The 25,653-nt window shown below is 43.6% G+C and overlaps 1 protein-coding gene across 4 annotated transcripts in view; it reads right to left on the reverse strand.

Annotated features, from left to right (window-relative positions):
* Nucleotides 1–25,653, reverse strand: part of Dscam (DS cell adhesion molecule) — a 583,662-nt gene that overhangs the window by 446,909 nt on the left and 111,100 nt on the right. For all 4 annotated transcript variants that reach the window (XR_003951753.1, XR_003951754.1, XM_006522886.3 and 1 more), the window contains exons 2-3: nucleotides 22,088–22,405; nucleotides 4,538–4,684 (exon numbers count right to left, since the gene is read on the reverse strand). Coding sequence is in view for 2 of the 4 variants with exons in the window: in XM_006522886.3 (XP_006522949.1) it covers nucleotides 4,538–4,684; nucleotides 22,088–22,405 (465 nt within the window). In the remaining 2 variants the exon portion in view is untranslated. The remainder of the gene's footprint in view (nucleotides 1–4,537; nucleotides 4,685–22,087; nucleotides 22,406–25,653) is intronic.

A 25,653-nucleotide genomic window follows, 5' to 3' on the forward strand; every position in this document is an offset into this window, starting at 1 on the left:
GTTCTTACACATTCTTCTCTAATGTTTCCTTCACACAGGGATTTCCTGGCATATTTGAAGTCAAACATGAGGTCTGTCAATGACATCTTCGTCCTTACATCACACCAGTGATGACCTCATTACCCCTTCAACTCCAGAATGTTCTGGTTGCTAACAGGATAATGACCCAAACAGTAAAGTAACAGACTACCTGCAAACACTCAGCCCTGGTTGTAAAATTAAACTCTCAGTGCCAAGAAGGGAGCTGTTGTTCCAAGTCTACAGATATAGTCACAAAGCATGCACACCCCTAGACCCCCACTATGGTACAGCTATTGACCCAGCATCTCTCCTTTAGTGAAAATGGATTGTATCCAAGCTACCCTCAGCACAGCTTGGTTGGCTGTGCTGAAGGGAAGCCTTTCCTAATTTGCTCTACTCTACCTATCTTTTAATTAGTCTCCCTTCCTCCATAAAATGCAAAGGCTTTCTTACATAATACTATTCTCTAGAACTTTCCCTACTTCCCCAGGCAACTTCTGTGACCTGAAGCCTTTGCCCATTCCCCTGACTGTCTGTCTATCTGCTACTCTCTCTGAGCTTTATAAGACAAAAAGTATCCCCAAAGTGTGCCAACAGGGGTTACTTCTCAGAGTCATCCCCTGGTTATCTATGACATCCAGACACAGTTTTGTCCCAAGACCTACACAAAGGTTTGATGCAAACTACTAGTCTGTGCCCTTTCTAATTCTATGAGGACAGAAAACCCCTTCCTTTAATCCCAAATGTGGGCAGGAGAGAATCAGTTTTTAGATCTTTATTCATGGATCCTATCAGAGAAAGCTCTTGGGTCATCTCTAAAGAGGGGTTTTCAGCTAAGGAACACTACAGAGGGAGACAGCTGCTACAGGGACGGTACAGTGTCTGCTTTTTCCACTTTCCAAATCTGGTCCCCTTTGGCTGCGTCTTTGATGTTAGCGTGCCTGAGCCCCTGGAGAGACTCTCACAACTTTATCAGCAGAAACAGAGATGGAGTGCCAGACCCTCACATCACTGCCTCCCTACATGGGAGGAAATTCTCAATGGGCACTATGAACAAACCTCACAAAGGAAGACGGGATCATTGTTCTCTGGGATTGTGTCTGAGGGTTCTTGGCAGCAGTAACAACTCCATGCACTTTGATAGCCAACTCACTGTGTGTTTATGAGGTTGCATTAATATTCAAAGGATGTTTGCTGCTCTACAGGACAAAGGGGCATTGAACCATGTAGGCATCCCTATGTATCACTGTTCCCGTTTCAGTGGTGTAGGAAGACAGTGTGTCAAAGTCCGCCATATTCACAAGGATGTGGGTTTGTGGTGTGTGCATACAAGATCTAGGCCCCTATCCATTCCACTAGAGTTTGAGGGCAGTGGCAGATAGCAATGGAAGCATCAGGCATTATGATCTTTGGCGTAACTACAGGAGTCCTACCATTAGGCTACCAAAGTATTCTTTGCAAAGGTAATCCAAAAGAAATGAACTCGTTCATGTCTTGAATATTGGGAACTTCAGGAGTAAAAGGAAGCACAATTTGTCTCTGAGTGGGCCTCTGGCCACCTGTAGCCTCCACCATCCCCATTCCCATCCCCCGCCCCAAAGAGAATTTGGTTTTCACATAGAAGAATATGCAGCGAGTTTGTTGAGACAGACACATCAGAGTCCCTTGGACCAGTCCTGCTGCATCTTGCTTATTTCCTCAGCTCAAAAGAACAAAAGCAGTGTGCCATGGGATAGCCATCATTCTGTTGCCTCTTGTAGCAATTCATCAAATGATTCAACTTTTCTTTCATTGAGAAGCAGTTTAGTGGGGCTGGGGAGGCAGAGATGTTCTGTGACCAAATTGCTGTCAATGCAAGTGTGAGTGAGGGCCTGAGTTCTGATCCCCACATAAAGGTGGATGCAGATGCCTGCATCTGTAATCCCAACACTCCTATGGAGAGATGGGAGGTAGAGACAGGAGAATCCATGAAGATAGCCTGGAGTAAGTGGCAAAGCAGCAGTGAACAACATGAGACCTTGTCTCAGAGAAGATGTAAGGGGAGGATTGCCCATCCCCATTTGTAGAGGACAAATATCCATTTCCTTAGTCAAGATTCCCAAAGACCATCTGGTCCACAGATTTGCATAAACCTGCTGCTCATATACTCTAAGCACTCTGGGTGCTCTGAACTCAAGTGGCCCCCAGGCCTTCATCCTGGATACTCTTACTGTCACCTCCAGTGACTTCATTACCTTGTCCCCTCAGTGGGCCCATTGTGGATCCCCACAGACACCAGTAGATCCTGTCACAGAGCTTCACCCCTCCCACCTTTGCTGTCAGAGCTTAGCACAAGTCTGGAGCCTTGAGGCCATCAGCCTAATTAAAGGTCTATTGGATTCAGAATAGCTGACTAGAGTCTGTCTCCAACTAGCCGGCATACAAACAAATGGTTTTCGATTGATGGGTTCCTTCATAAGATAAAGTCCCAATAGCACTTGTCCCTCTTTTCCTTCAGGCCCATGGCCCACTGACCTCATTATTGAACCTGTGACTACCATGTGAATTTCATAAAAACAGAGATGACGTGTGTCACTCTCAAGTGCAACATGGTAAACCTCTTTCTCTCCCAGGGAAGATGCTGAGGCCTGAACTGGATGTGTTGCTATGTGATGGTGGAATAGCCTTCAGTCCAAACCTCACAGTGAAGGTGACAGTGAGCAGAGCTCTAAATATTCTCCTTCCGAGAAGAACCTTTCCCTCCAGGGATGTGCAACGCCTATTATGTCAGCATGGGGGCTGATCTCTCCCAGGATGCTCTCTGCTTAGCTATGTCAATGTGAAGGCCTCTTTTCTTCAACACTGAACAAATACATAAATGTCTCAGAATATCCCCCATTTGCCATGCAAACCTCTAAGGAAAAGAGGTAAAAAACCATGAATGCAGCCAAGCAGAGGTGCACAAGAGTTTATTCTCATTACCACGATCATGTTCACTTCTGAAACTCAGCATCACTCAGGATCCATCAGACCATAACAGATTATACAATTGATCAGCATTGCATCAAGAACTTATCATGCCCTGAGGTGTGAGGGATTCATCTTCTCTCTAGGTCACTACTAAAGCCAGGCTTGGTGTCACAACCCTGTCATCCCAGCTCTTCAAGAGGCTGAGGCAGGAGGATTGCAAATTCAAGGCCACCCAGGATTAACATAAAGAGGTTCTTCTCAAAATGAAAATCATAAAAGGCCTGGGGGTGGAGCTGTGTGGCAGGATGGTCACCAACACATGGGAGGTCTCTGCTCAATCCCCAGCAAAGAAAACCAACCAACAGAAAAGGCAGCATAAAAATAAACTAACTAACTAATTAGCTAACTAACTAACTAACTAAAACCACTGGTCTGTCCTGTAGTTCTTTAATATATTTTCAGAATGACATACCTTCATTTTCATTAGGATCTTTTAAGTGGCTGCTTTACATGAAGCGACAGGTGACAGACTTATAGGTAATTAACAAGCAGAAACAAAAACAAGGCATCTCCATGAAGGGCTGAGCTACAGATTGTCTCTTTGAATACACAGGATGCCATAGCTACCAGGGACAGCACTAGAGAGGTGTGTGTGTGTCTGTGTGTGTTATGTGTATGTAAGTAGTGTATGTGCATATATGCACATGTGTATGTATGTCTGCTAATGTAAACACTTCTGCAGCCTCTTGCCCTAGTTCATTGAGACCACCAAGAACAAAGTAGTTGCTTCCTGAATATCACAACAGATCCTGCATCAGAAGGTTTCCCCATGGAAAGACAATTTTAAGACACCAGAAGTCACAATGGAAGGAGACACAGGAGAGGAAACCTGATAATTTTACCTAGGTGGCTTATCCAGGTCAAGAGCGTGGGGCAAAAAGCCAACATCAATACTGGTGATGGTGGATATACTGTGATTTACCACAGACTGTGCTGGCCTTGAAATTTCTAGATACCCAATTCATGATGAGAAGCTATCCCATACCAACATATCCTTCTGATGAGAAAGAACATAGATTCTCAATAGAAACAGCATGTTCAAGGTTAATGGTGTGACATTTGAAAGGATCAACAGAACACAGAACAGAAACCAATGCTTTGTTTCCACACCCCAGTTCCAGAATATCAGCACACCTGAACATCACAATACACTATGCATCAATGAAGTGTCTCAGAGACACAGTACTCAACTTACCTGCTTTTGAATGCAAAAATAAAACCTCAATTTCCCCATACAAGTTGTGGCTAGGGCATGGTACATGTAATTAGCATCCCTTCATCAGTTGACTCTTCAATGAGTATGAGAATGGGACCACTATATACCAGTAGGTATGGTAACTGCACCATAGGCATGCCACCAGGAATATTTGTAATATGGAGTCAACCAAGGTAAACTCATCCTTTGATATAACAACCCCAGGTGTCCTTCCATATATCACACAGAAATGGAGGCCCATTCCTACCTCTAAGCAGCCTCACAATGGATGTGCAGTGGCGCTCAGCCTACCTGAGACAAGTGAAACCGTGTCTTTCTCCCATGAGACGACAGTGACGTACGCCTCCACCGAGGAGGGGATAATGCACTTGAACACCGCGACATTGCCTCTCATGGTTTTCTGGTCCTCCACACGGACTGTATAGGGCTCCCGTAAAACTGAAAGGCAGAGAGAGGACCCTTGGTAAGAACCATTGAAAATAAGCCCATTCTGGCCAAGGAGATATTGTTCTAATGCTAACAAGGCATGGCACACAGATAAAAATTGCATCGCACAGACACTGGAAAGAAATCAGCAAACATATTCATCTGTCATTCTTTGTCTAATTAAACAACCATTTCATTAGCAACACACTGCACCCTGCTCTAAAGGAAAGAGTTTAACCTGAGACATTGAACTAGACCTTTAGCCTATGAGGTGGGGTGGGGTGAAACTGGGGGTAGCCGCTAGAAAGTCCCAGACTCCAGGGAAGTGGGAGGTTCCTAGGACCCAATGGAGATGACATTAGCCGAAATACCCAACAAAGAGGGGATAGGACCTGTAAAGACAACTTCCAATAGATAGGTATGGTACCCAGCTCAGGGATAGGGCCACCCACCCATCTCAAAAATTTAACACAGAATTGTTCCTGTCCAAAGGAAACATAGGGACAAAAAAAAAAAGAGCAGAGGCTAAAACAAAGGCCATCCAGAGACTGCTCCACCTAGAGATCCATCCCATCTGCAGACACCAAACCCAGACACTATTTCTGATTCCAAAAAGTGCTTGCTGACAGGAGCCTAGTATGGCTGTCCCCTGAGAGACTCTGTCAGCACCTGACTGAAACAGTTGGAAATACTCACAACCAACCATCAGACTGAGTCTGAGGACCCTAATGGAGGAGTTAGGGGAAGGAGTGAAGGAGATGAAGGGGATTGTAACCCCATAAAAAGAATAACAATATCAACTAACTGGACCCTTCCTTCAGAGATTCCAGGGACTAAACCACCAACCAAAGAGTATATGTGGAGGGACCCATGGTTCCAGCTACATATGTAGCAGAGGATTGCCTTATCTGGCATCAATGGGAGGGAAGGCTCTTTGTCCTGTGGAGGCTTTAGGGGGATGCTAGAGTGGTGAGGCAGGAATGGTGGGTGGGTGGAGGAGCACCCTCTTAGAGACAAAGGAGATGGGGGATGAGATGGGGAGTTTGCAGCAGAGAGACTAGGAATGGGGACAGCATTTGAAATATAAATACATAAAATAACCAATAGAGAATAAAGAAGACAAGGAGAGTACATGAGTCTCCTGGAGGAAGAGAGCTGGGCTCTAGGGATTAGCTTCTCTTAATCCTCCAAAGATGGAAGAATAAGTCTGTTAGAAAAGGAAATGAATACAAAACCTCAAAAAATTCAGGCTGGGGGAATGACAGTGGGTCAACTCCTTACTCTGCAAGTGTTAAGCTCTGAGTTCAAATCCTCAGAATGGCTAGCCAAAACGGCACACGTGTCTGTAGTCCTGGTGCTCCTAAGCACAGATGGGAGGTGGGAACAGAAGGATTCCCGAAAGCTATTAGCCTGATGTGCATAGTGATGAAGAACAGACTCATCTTAAGCAAAGTGGATGGTAAAGACTGACACAGAGTTTTCTCTGACCTCTATATGCATACCATGACACATGCGTGCCTGTATCCATGCACATGAACATGGAGACTCTAACCCTCTGCCATCACACACAAACATGACAGAGTGAAGAGAAGAGAGATAATCAAAAACAGTAGAACAAGAAAAATAATTCTTTACACATAAACCCTTTAAAGATGTTTAAAACCTGTATGGAAAATCATCATTGTTCTGAGAACTCTCTAAAACCTCCCAATAATAGAAATATTCCAGAAAGAGTCCATAGGGACGTCCATGCATTTTTGCCACTTTAGGGATCATGGGGCACTCAGTGTCTACCCAGCATGCCCAACTACCTGGGTCTAAATGCTTGCCCTGTCTGTCATTACCTGCAAGGCAGAGGAAAGCCCCAGCTCTAACCGGACCAAGCAGGTGATGATGGGAGGCCTCCTGCCTAGGGCTAGGTGGCCACTGAAGCTGATTTGTATCTCCTGAGCAGGATAGCTGAATTACCTTCCCAACAGCTGGGGATGAATCCAATCTCTGACACCAGGGTAAAGAGATGATGATGAGCCCTGCTCTTATTTTTTTCTCTCTGAACCAACTTTATTCCCCAAATTTTAAATCAAGACATCTTCAAGGTCTTAATTCCAAGTCTGCATTTTTTTTAGCTAGGCAGTGGAACACCCTGCCATTCAATCAGCTTCCAGAAGGATGCCACCCAGTAAACAAATACAGACCAAGGGAAATGGTAACAGGGATGATTTTTTGAGAGGCTAACACCTCAGTGAAGAGAAAGAGAATGCCCCTAATGGGGTGTCCAATGGGCTGAAGGGATGGTCTCTGAAAGGGGACGGCTGAGAGAGGCCAGCAGTGGAATGCTGAGAGTCTTCACAGAAGATAAGGCATTGATGACACTCTCAATCATTTTCATTTTATAGTTTGTTCCTCAAGGATAAAAAAAAAGTGTATTAGTGTATTCTCCTTTCCATTTACTGTCTGCCACACCCTTCTTTATCCCCACCCCCATTACTCCTGGACCTTCTCACTGGTCCCCTTCTCATGTCAACATTTGTTTTATCTTGTAAGCCACAGCTCTCTTTTGACATTCATATTTGATTTTCTCCCCCTCAATTTGGAGAATTTCTTCATTCCTGTCTCAGCCAGAGGGGTCCTTCCAACTTGAAGACACTCATGAGATCCTTCACCTGCTCTAAGTGTAACCTGAGGCTCTGTGTAGCATATCAAACTCACATCTGGCACAAGAGGTCCATGGGGCACAATGAGGGGAGGGGAACCCAAAAGCTTGTCCTCAGAAACATCATTGTGGCCAAAGGAGGGGATGACTTGGTGTAGGCAAATGCCTGGACCTAGAGGAGAGCTGAGGTCATTTCCCAACTTGGTAGAAAGGGACTCTAGAGAAAAGAGAATGGATAAAACTCAGTAATGAAGGAGAACTCAGGAATTGAGAAAGCAGCAGGCAGAGGAGAGGATGAAGGGAAAGAGGGGATAGGCAATAGAGAGAGGATGGGGCTCCTGAGAGCCTGCAGGGTCTCTGTGTCTTCTGTCTTGTTGTGCTTTGGACTCAAGCAACTTCCTCAAACTTCCAGGGCACTCAGCTTCACAGCTCACACCTCACAGCTCAGACCTCACATCCCACAGTTCACACCTCATAGCTCACACCTTATACTTCCCACCTCACACCTCACACATGGAGATATCTACCAGAAATCAAGTCAAGGGACCTAATTCCATATCAGCCCAGAGAAAGTAACTTCTACCACGGAGATACAGGCAGCATCTTCATAGCCTGAATGCCTTAGCTAGAGTTACTGTCGCTATGATGAAACACCATTACCAAAGCAACTCAGGGAGGAAAGGGTTACACTTCCACACTGTAGTCCATCACAGAAAGAAGCCAAGCCAGGAACTCAAGTAGGAGGCAGAAGCTGATGCAGAGGCCATGGAGGGGTGCTGCTTACTGGCTTGCTCTGTATGGCTTGCTCAGCCTGCTTTCTTATAGCACCTAGGATCACCAGCCCAGGGATGGCATCACCCAAAATGGGTTGACCCTCAACCATCAATCACTAATTAAGAAAATGCCTACAGGCTTGCCTATAGCCTGATCTTATGAAGGCATTTTCTCAATCAAGGTTCCCTCCTCTCAGATGACTATAGTTTGTGTCAAGTTAACATAAATCTAGCCAGCACAATTGACCCCTTGTCAACTTGACACATGAAATTGTTAAACCACAACCTTTCCTTTCTTGTTCATCCCCACTAATAAAAAAATCACAATATATAACATTTTTACAGACTGATAATGTCCCACAGCCTTACAAATTCAAACACTTCAAAAGTTATTTTTCTTTTAAAAGCCAAAGTCTCAGTAAAACTAAAAAAATCTCCTTTGTAAATGTTTAATGTCTCTCAACTGTGGGCTCCTATAAAATCAAAAATAAATTAAATAGTTTCTTACTTCAAGGGGGAAGAACCAGGGCACAGTCATAACCGAATCAAAGCAAAGCCAAACTCCAACTGTGTAATTCAGTGTCCAGTGTCTGCCATTCATTCACAAGCCTCTGTGTTCCGGTCTCGAGCTCCACCCACTGCAGTGCACACAGCTTGTCTTCCAGGCAGCCTCCATTCCATGGTTACTGCTGTTCTTGGTGGCTATCCCATGGTACCAGTAGCTCCAATCTCCTGGCATTGCAACTGGGCTGCACTTTTCACCAACGGTCCCTCTTCATGGTGCCATGCCTCAACTTTTCTGTGTGACCCCTTTAATTCTAGGCCTTCAACGGCCACTGAAGCTACCCTTCACCAATGCCCTCTCCTCGCCTCTCACACTGCCAAGCCTCAGCTGCTCTCCACGACCCCTTCATACTTTCAAAACCTGCACCACCTGTGTGACTCTTACACTAGCAAGTTTGGTTGCTAGCATGAGGTACAACCTTGGTTGCCTCTGAAACACAGGTTCTGTGTGCTGGCTCTGAGGAAACACTTCCCAGGAGATTTCAGGTCAGTGATGCTGGTCTCTTCTTAACCACAGCTAATTCCTCAGTCCCAGCTGACTACCACTGACTGTCCCATTACCAAAAAAAGGTTTCATTTCAGTGATGCTGATCTCTTGTCTCTTGTTAATCATGGCTGACTCTTCAGTTCCAACTGACCACAACCAGATTCTTAATTCAAACTATGTAATGCTTCTGATTATCTTTTAGTGACTCTCAAAGTTCCTTCTGGAACTTTGCACTCAGGGAATCCATCTTCTGAATTTCTCTCAACATTCTTATCTTTCACACTCCCAAAAAGACTTCTCATCAAGGTTTGAATACTCTCTTCCAGACCAAAGTTCCAGAGTCCTTCCACAACCCTCCCCAAAATAAATGGTTAGATCTGTCACAGCAACACTCCCTGAACATCAAGAACAAAGCAACTTGAAGGAAAGGGGTTTATTTATTTGGTTTATACTTCAACATTGTAGTCCTCAGAAGGAAGCCAAGACTTGGAGAACTCAGGCAGGCCAGAACCTGGAGGCAGGAGCTTAAGCAGAGGCCATGGGGTGGGGATAGGGTAGCATGCAGTTCTGCTTACTGCTTGCTCCCCATGGCTTGCTCATCTTGCTTTGTTACAGTACCTAGGACCAGCCGCTCAGGGATGACTTCATCCACTGAGAGATGACACCTGGGTCTTCCCACATCAATCACTAATTAGGAAAATACTCTACAGGCTTACCTACAGACCAAACTTACACGGAGGCAAGTTCTCAATTGGTGTTCTCTCCTCTCAGATGACTGAGAGTTTGTGTCATGATGACATGAACCTCGCCATCACACTGAGCAAGACTGTTACTTGGGCCTGAGCTTCAGGGCCACAGACTACAAGGTGGCCAACTGCAGCCTATACCTTGTCACCAGTCCAAGATCCTGGGGGGCTCTTCAGTCTTAGGAAGCCACACTTATACTGTTGAGTGACTTCTTTTGAAACCTATTGCCCTGTGTAGTGCAAGAGCTACCTTGAAAGTCGGGATTTTATACCTCTGCGACTGTTGCTTCTCCCCCTTGTTAGTTCAGCTCCAGGTTCTAAAGCAATGATGTCATGCAGGCCACTAAATACCTGTGTCCAAACACCTCCCCGTATCTTTGCTTCTAAAGAACAACAGTAGAGCAATCCAGCTAAAGCCATCATAGGGGCTGGAGAGCTGCCTCAGGCAGTAGAGGCTGGCTGGGAAAAATCTAAAGACCTGAGTTCAGATCTCCAACACAGAGAACAATTAAATAGTGTTGGGGACAAGGAAGATTTCCCCAGAGCTCACTGGCAGTCAGCCTAACAGAGTTGGTTCAGTGATAGACTCTGTCAGAAAAAAAAAAAGTTGGAAAACAATTGAGAAACCTAACATCCATTTCTGATCCCCACCTGGAATTTGCATCAACCTCATGACCTCATATCACACACATCACAAACACACACATGCACACACACACATATCACACACATCACAAACACACACATGCACACATACACACATCACAAACACATCCACACACATCCACACACAAACACCTACAGACACACACAAACACACACACACATCATACAAACACATATATACATCACAAACACACATACACACATCACACATACACACATCACAAACATACATACAGACATCACACAAACACACATCATACAGACACACACACACACACACACACTCTCACCCATCATTGTAGCTATTTCTCACACAGGCACATAACAAATGCTCAGTGAATATAGTCATCCCTCAGTATCTACACCCCTGTATCAGCTCCAGTGACCTGGGCAGCCAAGTCTCTGGATACCTATATTGGGTTCTCAATAGAAGGATCTCTGAGAGATTTGGGGTTATGAACATGATGACCCAGGAAAAGCTGTGAGGGGGAAGGACACAGAGAGTCCAGGGAAAGCAGGTATACAAGCATGGCCTTTCAATGAAGTCCCTACCCCATTCACTTGGCAGCCCAGGATCCTTCCCATATTTATGCACAGTAGGTCCCAGCAAAGGTGCAGTGCTCACCCTGAAACTATATTTTCAGGACTGCAGTCTTGTTTGCATGCCATGGTGCCAATCACCAAGCAGTCCTTCAAAGGCTGCAGGTCCAAGCTCAGCAGGAAAAGTACAGATGCTACAGATCTGGACCAAGGGCTTCCACACCTCCATTGCAGTCTCTCGGGTCTTCCTCAGTCAGCCATGTGAGGTGTGGAGTTGGAGGTCAGAAGGAAGAGACTTTAGTGATTGATTACCCAAGCAGGACTACTTTCTAAGCAACAGTAATAGAATGGGTATAGCTGGGAGTATCCCTTCCTCACAGGCAGCACCTTTTGAAACATGGCCGATTGGCACTGTTGCTTCCCCCATGGGGCTGCAAACCTTCTCAGCTCCTTCACTCCCTTCTCCAACTCCACCATCAGATATTCCCCACTCAGTCCAATGGTTGGCTTCGAGCATCCACCTCTGTATTTGTCAGGCTGTGGCAGAGTCTCTCAGGAGACAGTCTCCTGTCAGCAAGCACTTCCTGTCATTCACAATATCATGCAGGTTTGGCAACTGTATGTGGGATGGATCACCAGGTAGGACAGTCTCTGGATGGCCTTTCCTTCTGTCTCTCCTCCACACTTTATTTCCCTATTTCCTTCTGTGAGTATTTTGTTCTTCCGTCTAAGAAGCACTGAAGCATCCACACTTTGGTCTTCCCTCTTCTTGAGCTTCATGTTATCTGTGAATTGTATCTTGGGTATTTTGAACTTTTGGGCTAATATCCACTTATCAGTGAGTACATACCATGTGTGTTCTTTTGTGACTAGGTTACCTCACTCAGGATGATATTTTCAAGTTTCAAGTAATTTTCCTGTGAATTTCATGAAGTCATTCTTTTTAATAGCTGAATAGTATTCCATTGTGTAAATGTACCACAATTTCTGTATCCATTCCTCTGTTGAGAGACATCTGGGTTGTTTCTAGCTTCTGGCTATTATAAATATGGCTGCTATGAACACAGTAGAGCATGTGTCCTTGTTACATGTTGGAGAATCTTCTGGGTATATGCCCAGAGGTGGTATAGCTGGGTCCTCGGGTAGTACTATGTCCAATTTTCTGAGAAACCACCAGACTGATTTTCAGAGTGTTTGTACCAGTTTGCAATCCCACCAGCAATGGAGGAGTGTTCCTCTTTCTCCACATCCTCACCAGCATCTGCTGTCACCTGAGTTTTTGATCTTAGCCATTCTGACTGGTGTGAGGTGGAATCTCAGGGTCGTTTTGATTTGCATTTGCCTGATGACTAAGGATGTTGAACATCTTTTTAGGTGCTTCTTGGCCATTCGAGTTTGCTCAGCTGAGAATTCTCTGTTTAGTTCTGTTCCCTCTTAACAATGAACCTCCACTCATGGAAAACATATTTCTCCTTTGATTTCTGTCTCTTTTAGTGTGAGATTTATTCTTAAGTATTTATTGGCTGTGATTCTATTGTAAATAGTCCTTTTATGTGCATTGGTGTTTTGCTTGCATATATGTCTGTGTGAAGATGTCAGGTCTCCTGAAACTGGAGTACAGACACTTGTGAGGTGCACGTGTGCTGAGAATTGAACCTGGGTCCTTTGGAAGAGTAACCAATGCTCTTAACCTCTTAGCCATCTCTCCAGTGTAAATAGTACTTTTAAATTGTCTGATGAATGTGTGTGTATGAGTGTGTGTATTCATGAGTGTGTATATGTATTCATAAGTGTGTGAGAGTGTGTGTGTACTTGTGAGTGTGTATGTATTCATGAGTATATGTGAGTGTTGAGTTAAAAACTCTGGTTTTAACAGATCCACTTATTAGCCCCAGTAGTTTTTTTTAATAGATCACATCAGAATTTCCACATTCATAATTATATTATCAAAAATATGAGTATTTTTTTAATTTTGAGGGGTAGAGAAAGGTGTATTTTATTTGGGTGTTTGGTGTATATTCATGTGTGTGCACAGGCATGTGGAGGCCTGAGGCTGAGATATGGAGTCTTTCTCAATCAACCTCTATCTTCTTAACAGAGGGAGAGATCCCACTTCATGTCCCCAGTAGAATAACAGGTGGCCACCACACCCTCCATGTGGGGTGTGTAGTGTGGATCCCAACACCTGTCCTCATAATTGCATAGTAAGCTCTTTGTTCACAGAGCTGGGTCTCCATCTTAAACTTCTATCTCTGCAACATTGTCGCACAGTCCTGTCTACAACTTCTAATGAAGTTGAAACAGAGTAGAATCTGGTATTGCTCCTGACTCATGGGAAAGCATTTACTCTTTGGCCTTCATTTCTGGTGTTAAGTAGGCCTGAATTTTTGATTCTGTTAGGATGAAAAAATTATCTCTTACTCCAACTCTTCTGGGATTTCTGTTCCATAATCATGAAATGTGGGACTTGTTAATAATTTTCTGCACCACTTGAAATAATTTCATTGCTTTTACTTTTGATATGTCAATAGAGTGAATTCACTGATCAGCTTTCAAGTCTGAAGCCATTCTTGCCTGCTGGAGAAACTCCTTATGTGGGTATAGTGTATTTTTCTTACTTGTTATTCAATTCAGTTTGCTGAAGGTTTGAGAAATTTTATATCAACATTTGAGAGATACTTATTTATAGTTTTCTTTTCTTATAATACCTGTGTCATGATTAGGATCAGAGTAATGTTAGTCTAAAATGACTTGAGGAAATATTAATTCTTGCTCAATTTCCTGGAAAATTCACCTTAGAGTTTTTATTACTTAAATGTTTATTAGAAATCAGAGTGAATCCATATGATCCATAGATTTTTATCATAGAAAAATTTTGTTCACAAATTCAATTCTTTAACTCGAGGGAGTTTTGAGATTTTGAGTCTTCAGACAGATTTTTCATTTCATGATTATTGAATTTATATATGTATGTATATATTTAATATTCAGTTATTATTCTAACACTTCTAAAACATGTGTGAAAGCCCTTCCTAGTGTAGAGCAGTTATCCCTTTCATTCTTGGTATTGGCACCAAGTCCTCTCTTCTTTGCTTCTTCTATCTGAACAGCAGTGTATACATTTTATCAACCCCTTGAAAGAACCCACTTCTAATTCCATGCTGTCCTCTAATGTTTTCTGGACCATCTTATCTTTGCTTCTACTATGATCTTTGTTTTCTTTCTGAAATATTTTTAATTTCCTCTTTATATTTAGGTAGAAAATGAGACCATAATTTGAAACCTCTCTTTACATGTAATGTTACAGGTGTTCAGAGTTATGCATTCCATTCTGCCTGTGTACTGCTTTGGTAAGATTCCCCCATTATTTTTTTTACACTTGTATTAACATATATTAATTATGCATAAGAATGGGTTTCCTTGCAGCATTTTCATACATGTGCATAATGCATTTGAGTATATTCACTCTGTTACCCTTTTGGGTCCTCTTCCCAATGTATCTCATCTCCCTTTCACTTTCATGGATATTTTATTTCTTTGATGATCCAGTGAGCCTCATTAGGGTTGCTTATAGGAGCATGAGATGCTATTACAGAAATGTGAGCCTCTTAGCTGTGGCTTTAATACTAAAGAAAATGTCTCTCCCTCCCCAGCAATTGTTAACTGCCAACAGATTCTCAGAAAGGGGATGGGACTTGTGAGTCCCTTCTCTTTCAAATGCATGATTCTTTTCCAGGTCAGATGCAGGTAACCACAGCTGCTGAGATTTCAGCAGTGCTACAAAGCAGCATTCCACAGCACTCAAACCCCTCCTCCATGCCCCACACTTATTTTTCTACCTTTCTTGTGGCCCTTGGATTGATCCAAAATTATATTATCTCTGAAGACTTCTAATTTTTCTTCTATGTTTTTTTTGAAATACAGATTGTTGCTATTATTAGTTATGTGTTTGTGTGTATCTAGGAACTCACATGTGGGTACCCACAGAGACTTGAAGAAGCTGTTGGATCCTCTGCAGCGGGAAGTACAGGTAGTTATTAACCATATGACATTTTCTGGAAACCAAACTCCAGAGTTCTCTTAAAGACTGAGAAGAGCTATTGACCCCTGATCTATCTCTCTAGCCCTAAGACATATGTCATTTAGGAGTGTATTTTGTACCCAAATATTTGGCCATTTCACAGAGATTTTGTTATTATTTTCTAATTTAATTCTACTGCAATCAAATAGTATGTATCAAGTGACTTGGCTTAAGCGTCATCTGAAACTTGTTTTACTGCCCAAAACGTGTTGTATGTTATAGCAAATATCAGTGTGTCACAGAAGATAGACAACTCTTATTCAAGTAGAAGCTGACTGAGTTGATTGGTGATCTCATTCAAGGGCTCTTTATTCCTATTTGTTCTGTTTCTGCATCTATTAATTATGAACAGATGATGGGCATTGAGTTCTTCAGCTGTAATTCTGACTCACCTTCTTCTCGCTGATGCTACACCAGCTTGCATGCTATGTGCTTTGATGTCTTGTCTTCTGCATAAAATTTACGGGACCATCTAGTGACTGCCATATGCAGGGATCCATCCCATAATCAGCTTCCAAATGCTGACACCATTGCATACACTAGCAAGATTTCGCTGAAAGGACCCAGTTATAGCTCTCTCTTGTGAGACTATGCCGGGGCCTAGCAAACACAGAAGTGGATGATCACAGTCAGCTATTGGATGGGTCACACGGCCCCTAATGGAGGAGCTAGAGAAATTACCCAAGGAGCTAAAGGGAACTGCAACCCTATAGGTGGAACAACAATATGAACTAACCAGTACCCGGGAGCTCTTGTCTTTAGCTGCATATGTATCAAAAGATGGCCTAGTCGGCCATCACTGCAAAGAGAGGCCCATTGGACTTGCAAACTTTATATGCCCCAGTACAGGGGAACGCCAGGGCCAAAAAGGGGGAGTGGGTGGGTAGGGGATTGGGGGGTGGGTATGGGGGACCTTTGGGTAGCATTGAAAATGTAAATGAGGAAAATACCTAATAAAAAAAACTGAAAAAAAATTTCCGAGAATCATACCATCTTAATCAACTTATATCTTTTCCTTATGAAATGACTTCTTTAGCTGTGTATTATTCTTGGATATAAAACATATCTTCCTGCAATGACAGGTAAATCCACTCCATCTTTCTGGCAGTCTTTTACCCTGATTTATCTAGATGACCATGGTATTTCCCCATCTTTTTATCTTGAACCTATTTTTTTGTGACTAGGACATGACAGGAGTGTGCCCACTAAAGGTCCATGTTTTGGAAGCTTCTTCCCTCTAATGTGATGGTGAAAACAGATGTTGGGAGCTTAATATAGTGGGAGATGACTGAGTTTCCAAGAGTGCAGCCTCTGGAAGGAATTAATGTACTTCTTATAGGATACCAGTCAGTTCCCATGAGACCAAGTGCTATGAGAAGAATAAATGTGGTCCTGAAACTTAAGCTTCTTGTGAGTCCCTGTAGTAACTCCTTTTTCATTGTCTGCCATGCTGTGACCAGATTAAGAGGCTCTCATCAGGAATAGCAGCCCTCAAAAACGTGAGCTAAGTAAACTTCTTTGAGGAAAAAAAAGCCTGTGGCTTCAGGTACTTAGTTAAGCAACAGACAAGAAATTAACTAATTCTTCATGTATTTATGTTTCAAAGGAATTTTACCATGCAAAATCCAGTCTTGCAATCTCTGCCTTATGACTAGCATGACTTGAATGTTTACATGTGATGCCAGCACTCAATATCTTTACATTTAATTTCATAGTGTTGTTCTTTCATTCTTCATTATGTCTGATCTCTGCTCATTATTTTATTTTCTTCTTTGTTTGGAATCATTATTGTTATAGATTTATTTTTATATGTATGAGTGTTTTGCAAGCACTTATATCTATGTACCATGTGTGTACAGTGATTACATAATTCAGAAGAGGATATCAGATCCCCTGGAACTGAGGTTACAGTTGGTAGTGAGATGCTATTGGGTGCGGAGAATAGAACTCAAGTCCTCTGCAAGAGCATCCAGTGCTCTAAACTACTGAGCTGCCTCTCCAGTAGCAAGTTTAAGATTTTTTTTTTTAATGAGTACTATTTCCCTTCTTGGTTGACTTTTTCACTATTACCCTTTGGTTAAATATTTTAATATTGCTTCAGATTTAATAGTATATATATCTTTAGCTCATCATCATCCCCAGAAGGGTGGTATTATGCCATGACATGCTTTGTAAAAGAATTGTGTTATTAGATTTTCCTGACTTTATGCTGTTTTAATGCTGTCAGATATTTCCTTTCTGCACACTACACAAGACCTCGGTGTCCTCTGTGCTTAAATACTCAGTTACACTCTCAATGATGTAAAGTTAGTACAAAGAGACATCAAAGATAGGTAAATTGTTTCTAAACTGGCAAAGCACTATTCTTGCACACCCAAAATGTATGCATTAAGTGCAGCAAGAGAAGCAGTGGTCAGGAACTTGATAAGCTCCCAGGGAATGGCTTATCAGGGTTCCTGCTGAAAGTGGGCACTGGGATGATAAATGTGGGAGGTCAGGGTTGACTCTGGTTGAGAAGATAGGCCTAAGAAGAGCTCTGCTAATCATTAATATAGAAGGGACTCTTCATCATTATCTGTCCACTTTGATGGCTCTCTCCGCAGCTCATGCTTGCACACCTATGAATGAAACTGCTATGCACACACACACACACACACACACACACACACACACACACACACAGAGAGAGAGAGAGAGAGAGAGAGAGAGAGATTTCTGTGTCCTCCATCAGGAAACAGGAGACAGTACAAAGGCAAATCACAGACTGGCTGGTTCTTGCTCATCCAGGGCCCAGTCCTGGGAGCTGCGGGTTTGTGTGTTTGTACCTTTCCAAATGTTTCCCATTTGTTTTGTTATTGGTTCAGATAAATGACCCCTGCTTCTCCATCTGGGCCATAAGTTGATGTCATTAGCTCCAGTTTGCTCCGGAGGAAGCATTGCTGGACATGTTTACCTTTCCTGAGCTCCAACAACTCACTGCTGTTTGCTAACTGGCACACAGAGGCAGGCAAGGGACAGTAATATGACAGAGGCCCATGTGTACCCAGCCTTTGGACAAGGAAGTGTTTTATGTTAGAATTAATATTTCAAGTTAATGAGGCATAGTAAGTGGAAACACCTCCACTTTCAGGCACCTAAGCCTGAGTCAACGTCATACAAAGACTGTAAAAACCAGAGGTTAGAGAGAATCAGGGTAAAACAGGACAGGTCTGTTACATTCACGGAGGCAGAGTAGCTGTGGTTGTCTATATAAGACCTGTACATGATCAAGACATCCAACATTTGAGCATGGAAGGGGAGCATATCACAACCCACTTCCCCCTCCAAGACTGAGGAGATATTGGCAGCCGATAGTTACTCAAGGAGGGAGAGTAGGTTTTCCCCAAGAGTGCTGTGTGATAAGTTGATTGTGGTCCAGAGGATGGCCCTTTACCCATGTATATATGGGGCAACACTAATTGGACTCAGTGGGATATATGTATGTCTGTGTGTGTGTGTGTGTATATATATACATATATATATGATGTATATGATGTATACATATGTATATGATATATATGTGTGTGTGGTGTGTATATATATGAGGATGTTTGGGTGGATACAGGAGGAACTGGAGGAAAAATCGGGTAGGGGCAAAAATCTCCCAATATATTATACACATGTATTATATTTCCAAAGGATAACTTTAAAACTAAAACAAACTGCAGAGCATTGATGAGAATGTGAATTCCATGCTGTGAAAAAGAAAAGTGAGGGTGCACTGGATCATTCCAGAATAATCCCAACAGCAGCCTAGAGGGACAATTCTGTTGGGTGACATAGGAGACCCCATGAAAGAGAACCCCTTCAGCTCCATTCAGCCTCACTCTCTGAAGCCCGTGGAGGATAATGCGACTCTGTCTTTATATGCACCAGGAGCAGCATTCGAAAGCATTCGATAAATAATCTAAAGATTACGGTAGGTGGTGGGAGAGTTGCTCGGTTGCCAGGCACAGGCTCAGCCTGTGAGGGCGCCTGTGTTCAGCCCCTAGTACTGAAGAATAATTAAATGAATGGAAATAAAGGATCAATGCAAACATAATGTGTTCATAACAGAAAGCAAGATTAATTAAGGAAAGACCTTGGGGGGACGTGGGTGTCCGAGTTTCAAGCTCAGACTAACAAAGACATTGTGTCAGTTCCTAGTGCACCAACAGCATCCAAGCTATGAAGCTATACCAAAGGGACCCCAGTCACACTGGTACTACATCACTCCCTTCAGAGCTTCGGTATCTGAAGTAAGCGGTTGGTTCTGTGACAAAGTTAGAGGAAACTGAAGAGAGGGGCAAGGGTGATAGCTCAGTGGGTAAAGTGCTTGCTGCATGAGGCTAACGCTCTGTGTTGGGATCCTTAGGCCCTGTGTAAAACCTGGGTGTGGTAGCACATCCTTGCAATCCCATGGCCAAGGGTCAGGGGAGCAGAGGCAGGCAGGTACCTGGAGCTTACTAACCAGCTAGCCTATACAAATCACTGATCTTTTTTTTTTTTTTTCCATTTTTTATTAGGTATTTAGCTCATTTACATTTCCAATGCTATACCAAAAGTCCCCCTTACCCACCCACCCCCACTCCCCTACCCACCCACTCCCCCCCTTTGGCCCTGGCGTTCCCCTGTACCGGGGCACACAAAGTCTGCGTGTCCAATGGGCCTCTCTTTCCAGCAAATCACTGATCTTAAGGCTCATTAAGTGACCCTATCTTAAAGGATCACCCATGGAAGGAGTTACAGAGACAAAGTTTGGAGCTGAGACAAAAGGATGGTCCATCTAGAGACTGCCATATCCAGGGATCCATCCCATAATTAGCCTCCAAGCGATGACACCATTGCATACACTAGCAAGCCTTTGTTGCAAGGATGGTGATATAGCTGTCCCTTGTGAGACTAGGCCGGGGCCTAGCAAACACAGAAGTGGATGCTCACAGTCAACTATTGGATGGACCACAGGGCCCCCAATGAAGGAGCTAGAGAAAGTATCCAAGGAGCTAAAGAGATCTGCAACCCTATCGGAGGAACAACATTATGAACTAACCAGTACCCCAGAGCTCTTGACTCTAGCTGCATATGTATCAAAAGATGACCTAGTCGGCCATCACTGGAAAGAGAGGCCCATTGGTCAGGCAAACATTATATGCCCCAGTACAGGGGAATGCCAGGGCCAAAAAATGGGAATGGATGGGTAGGGGAGTGGGGGAGGGAGGGGGGTACTTTTTGGGTTAGCATTGGAAATGTAATTGAAGAAAATTCGTAATAAAAAAGAAAAAAAAAGATTGAAGGAGTCTAAGGAAGATACCCAATGTCAATGTTCAGGCATAGGTACATGGACCACTCTTATCCACAGCACCAAAACCACACAAAACAACTGAGCATTCAGCATTGAACCAGTTGGCCTGATGGAAATACCAAGTCGGAAATCCTGGGTCCAGTCTGAAATATGAGGTCTTCCTTTAGTTGTATTTTGTAGAACATAATAAAATGATCTTAGCAGCTTGCTAAGATGCTCAGCTGTCAAAGGCATGCAGGGTGTCTCCACCTGTCAGGCTATGGGGTCCCTACCCAAACTTCATTTGCTTTACTTTAGGATTTGACATATTGCATGCTCCCAGTTCCTGGTTAAAGCCAACCTTCTGCTATTTCTAAGTACATTCTTTACAGGTGTTGGAACTGAAGGAACAGGTAATATGAGTCACTGTTGAATGTATGGTTGCTTATATCAAAGTGATCATATTCAGAGTCTCAAAAACATCACATACTTAGCTCCTGCCCTGGCGTCTCCCAGCAGACCTCCTCACTCACCGTACAAATGATACTTAAATTTCCAACATTAGCCAAGACACCCACAACGGTCAAACCTTGTCATTCTCTGTGCTGTGACCCTCGCCAAGCATTTTAGAGCAAGACTTAAAAATACCCCAATTCTGTTTGATAAAAGGGTTTTCTTAGCTGGGAGCTTGCATTTCAGGGCTTTGTTGACACCATCCAAAGATGTACATAGTATGTCCTATGCAGAAGCCCCTCAGGTCTATATATTTCAGGCAGGATCTGGGAGTAGACTTTGTAGCAATGATGATTTTTTTAAAAGATACAATGTGTCGTTAAAAGAAAACATTTCAGCTGTGCACAATGCCATCAGGAATGTGGGCACAGCCTTTTTATGTCAATGGGAAAGTGAAGCTACTGGATCAACAACTTTCCATTACAGCACACATATACACCATGTTTGTTTTTCTTCCCACTCAAATCATGACCTCCATTTTTTCTCCATTTCCCCTCTCTTAAGGTTGGGTAAGGAACAGACAAGCAGAGAAATGGGTGGACGCATACACAGGTATAAAAACATGAGCCAAAGTAGCATAATGAGTGAATACAATATAGTTGCCACGGGCCTGGATAACTATTAGATCCATGTGAGCATATGAGTGTGGTATTTGGACACATGCACATATATGCACATACATATGGCAAAGGGCCAGTGGATGACATCATCCTCCCCTCATCCTCACGAGACAGGACCTCTCTGTGAACCCAGAGCTAGGCCGGGAGCCATGAAACAACCTTAATAGTGTTAGGGTTTTGATGATGTGGCCACACCTGGATTTCTTATTTGTATGTTGAGGGTAGCATACAAACTTACATACTGATGCTTGCATAGTAGACAGGCACTCCTATATAGAGTCTTTTCCCCAGCACACAAAACATAATCTCTTAAAGTTAGATCCAGCACCCAGGGACACTAAAATCTAGTGTAGGAACACTATAACCATTAACATCAGAAGTGCCCCCATGAGCTGATGAGGTTCCCCCACACCCTCATCCATCCTGATCATTCTCCTCCCATCCAAGAAGGCCCAAGAAAGAGGGGTACTTACCAGCCTTGATGTGGACATCCTGACTTCTAATTTTCCCTGAAGGGTTTTCAGCTGTGCAATAGTAAGTATTATCATGGATTAAGGTGCTGAAGCTTGAAGGAGGAAAGGGGAAAATTTGGAGAGTGCCATTGGGATGGACGTGGCGGATCCCGGGGACATCGTAGATCTCCTCGCCCGTTGCTAGGTACCATCTGAGAGTCACAGGAGGGATGCCTGCAGCCGGGCAGGGCACCAGCGTCCCCGATGTGCTTGCAAACACTACCTCTTGCAGCGATGCATTGACAAAGTAGAGGCTGGAGTGGGGCTCTTCACTGAAAACTGCAAGAGACAACACAGACCTGTCAGTCAGCCTGGCCTCTCAGAGGTATTCTGAGAGACAACGGGGAACTCCCATAGGACTGGATGGCTTAGCATTGCTTGAAACACTACAGAGAGTCTGGGTCTGGGCAAATGGAGTGATGCTGGGTTCATACTCTATATGCAGCCCACAATCTCTAGGAGACTTAAGAGGCTCAGTGCATGCTCTGTGACCTGCTCTCTCTCTCTCTGGTGACCAAAGCTGGACTTTGTATTAAATTTAGATGCATGGAATCCTCTCCTTCTCCTCACTAAAGCCCAAGTCTCCTAGAGACCAAGGCCTGGCTATTCTCACTCTTTTCTAGGGCACATGGTCCAACTACCAATGAGAAGCAGGGTGTGAAGTCTCACAGCTAGGCCAGGGATTGAAAGTTCCATTTCCCAGCCACAGTGAGACCCATCTATGAATGAAATACACCACAATTTTAACATGGAAAAACTAAAGATGGCAGATAAAACATATTACCAGACAAGAAAATGTCGTAGCAGTGATGTTCATTTTGTTGGACATTGGTCATTTTAAAAAGAACACTGACAAGGCATCGACCCACACCTTCACCCTACAGTCTCTGCTTTGACATGGAAGCCTGTCCTTGCAGGCTATCTATCCAAGTGCCTTGTCTATGTACTTACACCACGTTAAATCACAATGCTTCGCTATAGCGACCACAAGCATGCCATTGTGGTACTATGTGACAGGACATGGCTTTCAGAACTGTTTTCCTCAGCTTTCTATTTAAATCATTTCTGTTTTAATGCCCATGAATCAAACGTCTGCAGACCTGTCCATACACATCCAGTTTCTTAGCCACTTAGTAAGTGCCTGTGTTTTACTCCATGTCATATTCTATGCAAAACAATGAAACTCAACTCCCAAAGCCCAAAATACAAATATGCATAATTACAGTGAACAGGTTTGCTCAGACATCCTTCTTAGAGTGGATGCACAAGCTGCCATGTACCTCAAAAAGAGACAAGAGGCTTACAGTAAGTAGCTCAGCATACAGATAACATTAGGCTATTCCTCATCCTCCTATTGACTGTCATATGGTTATTATCTTATGCAGATCTACAGTGAAAAGGAGCAATCAGGGAAAAGAGAAATATAAAATATGCAGTTTGAAGAGAGAAAGAGCACTGGAATATGTAATATTGAAGCCAAGTCCTATGTCCATGGAGATAAAGAGTTTAAAGGAAAAGCTTGATGCTAAATAGGATAAAGGGAATCAGGCCGAGACCCCACCCAGCCAAGCTTATTATAACTTCGAAAAGGAATCAAAGGGTAGTTTAAGCAATGAAGGAAACCATCAACAAAAGAAAATGATGCAAATATAATCTGAGGAGGGGTGACAGTCCAACCCCAGCAAACAGAGCTGGGCAGCTTTAACCAAGTGGTTCTGGGTTCAAAGTCAAGAAGGACACAAGAAAGGAGTTGTAGAGTCTCTGCAGTTAAGAAGAGCCCTGAGGTCAGGCATGTGGCAGGGTTGTTTAGAAAGGCCAATTCCTTGAAGCTGTGAAGGGGAAGTCTGGGTTGTGTTGGAGAGTTAAAGATGCCAGCGCTATGGGGAGTCTGCTAAGGAAAGCTGTAGGGCAAGCATGGAACCAGTCCAAGAGAGAGGCAGGAGCGTGCTGCAGTCAGGAGAGAGGAGAGCTGAAGAGCGCGTGGACATCAGACGCGTGGAGGCAGAATCTGGAGTTTTCTCCATTGGGTTTCAGTCTTACTTTGGTATTTCCTCACTCTGCCCTTCTCCCTTCCTTCTGGATAGTAATATATATTCTGTGCCATTGTATGTTAGAAGTGTGTGATCTGCTCTTTGGTTTTAATTTTATAGAGGGTTACAGCTAAGAGACTGCCTTGTGTCTCAGAAGAGGCTTTAGATGTTTAAATAGTGTTGAGACTCAAAGAGCCTGCGGACTTTTCTTCAGTTGGACTAAATTCATTTTGCATTATGATATAACGACAAGCCTGTGGCGGGGGAGGGGGTGGTGCGGCAGGGTATGGTGCTTTGGAGGAAACTAGACTCATAGTTTCACATAATTGCATGCTTAGTTCCCAGACTAAGCATTGGGGTGGATTAGGAGGTGTGGTTTTATTAGAATAGGTGTGTCACTGGCATAGGCTTTGAGGTTTCAAAAGATGGCCTATAAGCGTACAGACCCAGAGTTCAGGAGAGCTAATATGTTGACTGTGAGGCCATACAGACTGACAGATGCCTGTTGGTTAGTGACAGACTTCTCCAGGGCACTGAGATATTGAAGAATCTGCTTATTGGTACCCACATGAGCTGTAGCCTTCTCTCTGGGAAAGCCTTAACATCACCAAAAAGACAGAAAGAACGACTTTCTTCCTTGTAAACATACATGACTGCATGCTTCATGACCTCATTCACCCTGGATTCAGCAACTATAATTGGTTGGAGCTGGGTTTGTTCCTTTGGTAAAGTGCTTGCCTTAGAACTATAAGGACCTGAGTTTGATACTCAGAACCCAGGCTTAAAAGGTCACTTGTGGTATCACAGGCTGGCAATCCCAGCGATAGAGGAGTGACAAGTACCAGGGCAGTGAGTAACTTTGGCTCAAAACGGTTAATGTAGGGACCAGCAAAATTTCTCAGTGGGTAAAAGGGCTTGCTCATGTGAGCTGGATGACATGATTTTGTCCCAGATGTGGTGGTGTGCATCTGTGATCCCAGTACTTCCATAGCAAGGTAGGAGGGGAAGACAATAAAATCATCTGGAAGGCCACAGGCCAGCAAATCTGGAGTACAAACCATGGCAGACACAAGAGAGATCTTGTGATGACAACTGGATGACAGAGAAATGATTCCAAAAGTCTATCCTCTGAACTGGACACATACACACCTACATGTATGCACATTCACCTACCGCATACACCTGCTTGCATAAGCATATATACTGTTCTTAAAAAGGTGTATTGGTTGGAGAGCATCCTGAGGAGATGCAGGCTGGCATTAGCTTTGAGCAGGAGCTTCATCCAGCCATACTGTTAGACGTTTCAAGGGTGGCCTGGGGTGATGGGCAAGTGAGACAGTGAGACTTGCTCTCAGCTGCGAGCACTATCTCATAGGCACATAGATGATTGTATGGCCAGTCATTTCAACACTGTGCACCAGCACTCTGTCCTAGTGAGATGTCCTAGAGATGGAAGTCATCTTTCTCTTACATTCTGTTCACTCAGCCCTTCCAGGA

This window comes from Mus musculus, chromosome 16 (assembly GCF_000001635.26).
Source record: "Mus musculus strain C57BL/6J chromosome 16, GRCm38.p6 C57BL/6J".
Taxonomy (NCBI): Eukaryota; Metazoa; Chordata; class Mammalia; order Rodentia; family Muridae; genus Mus; species Mus musculus.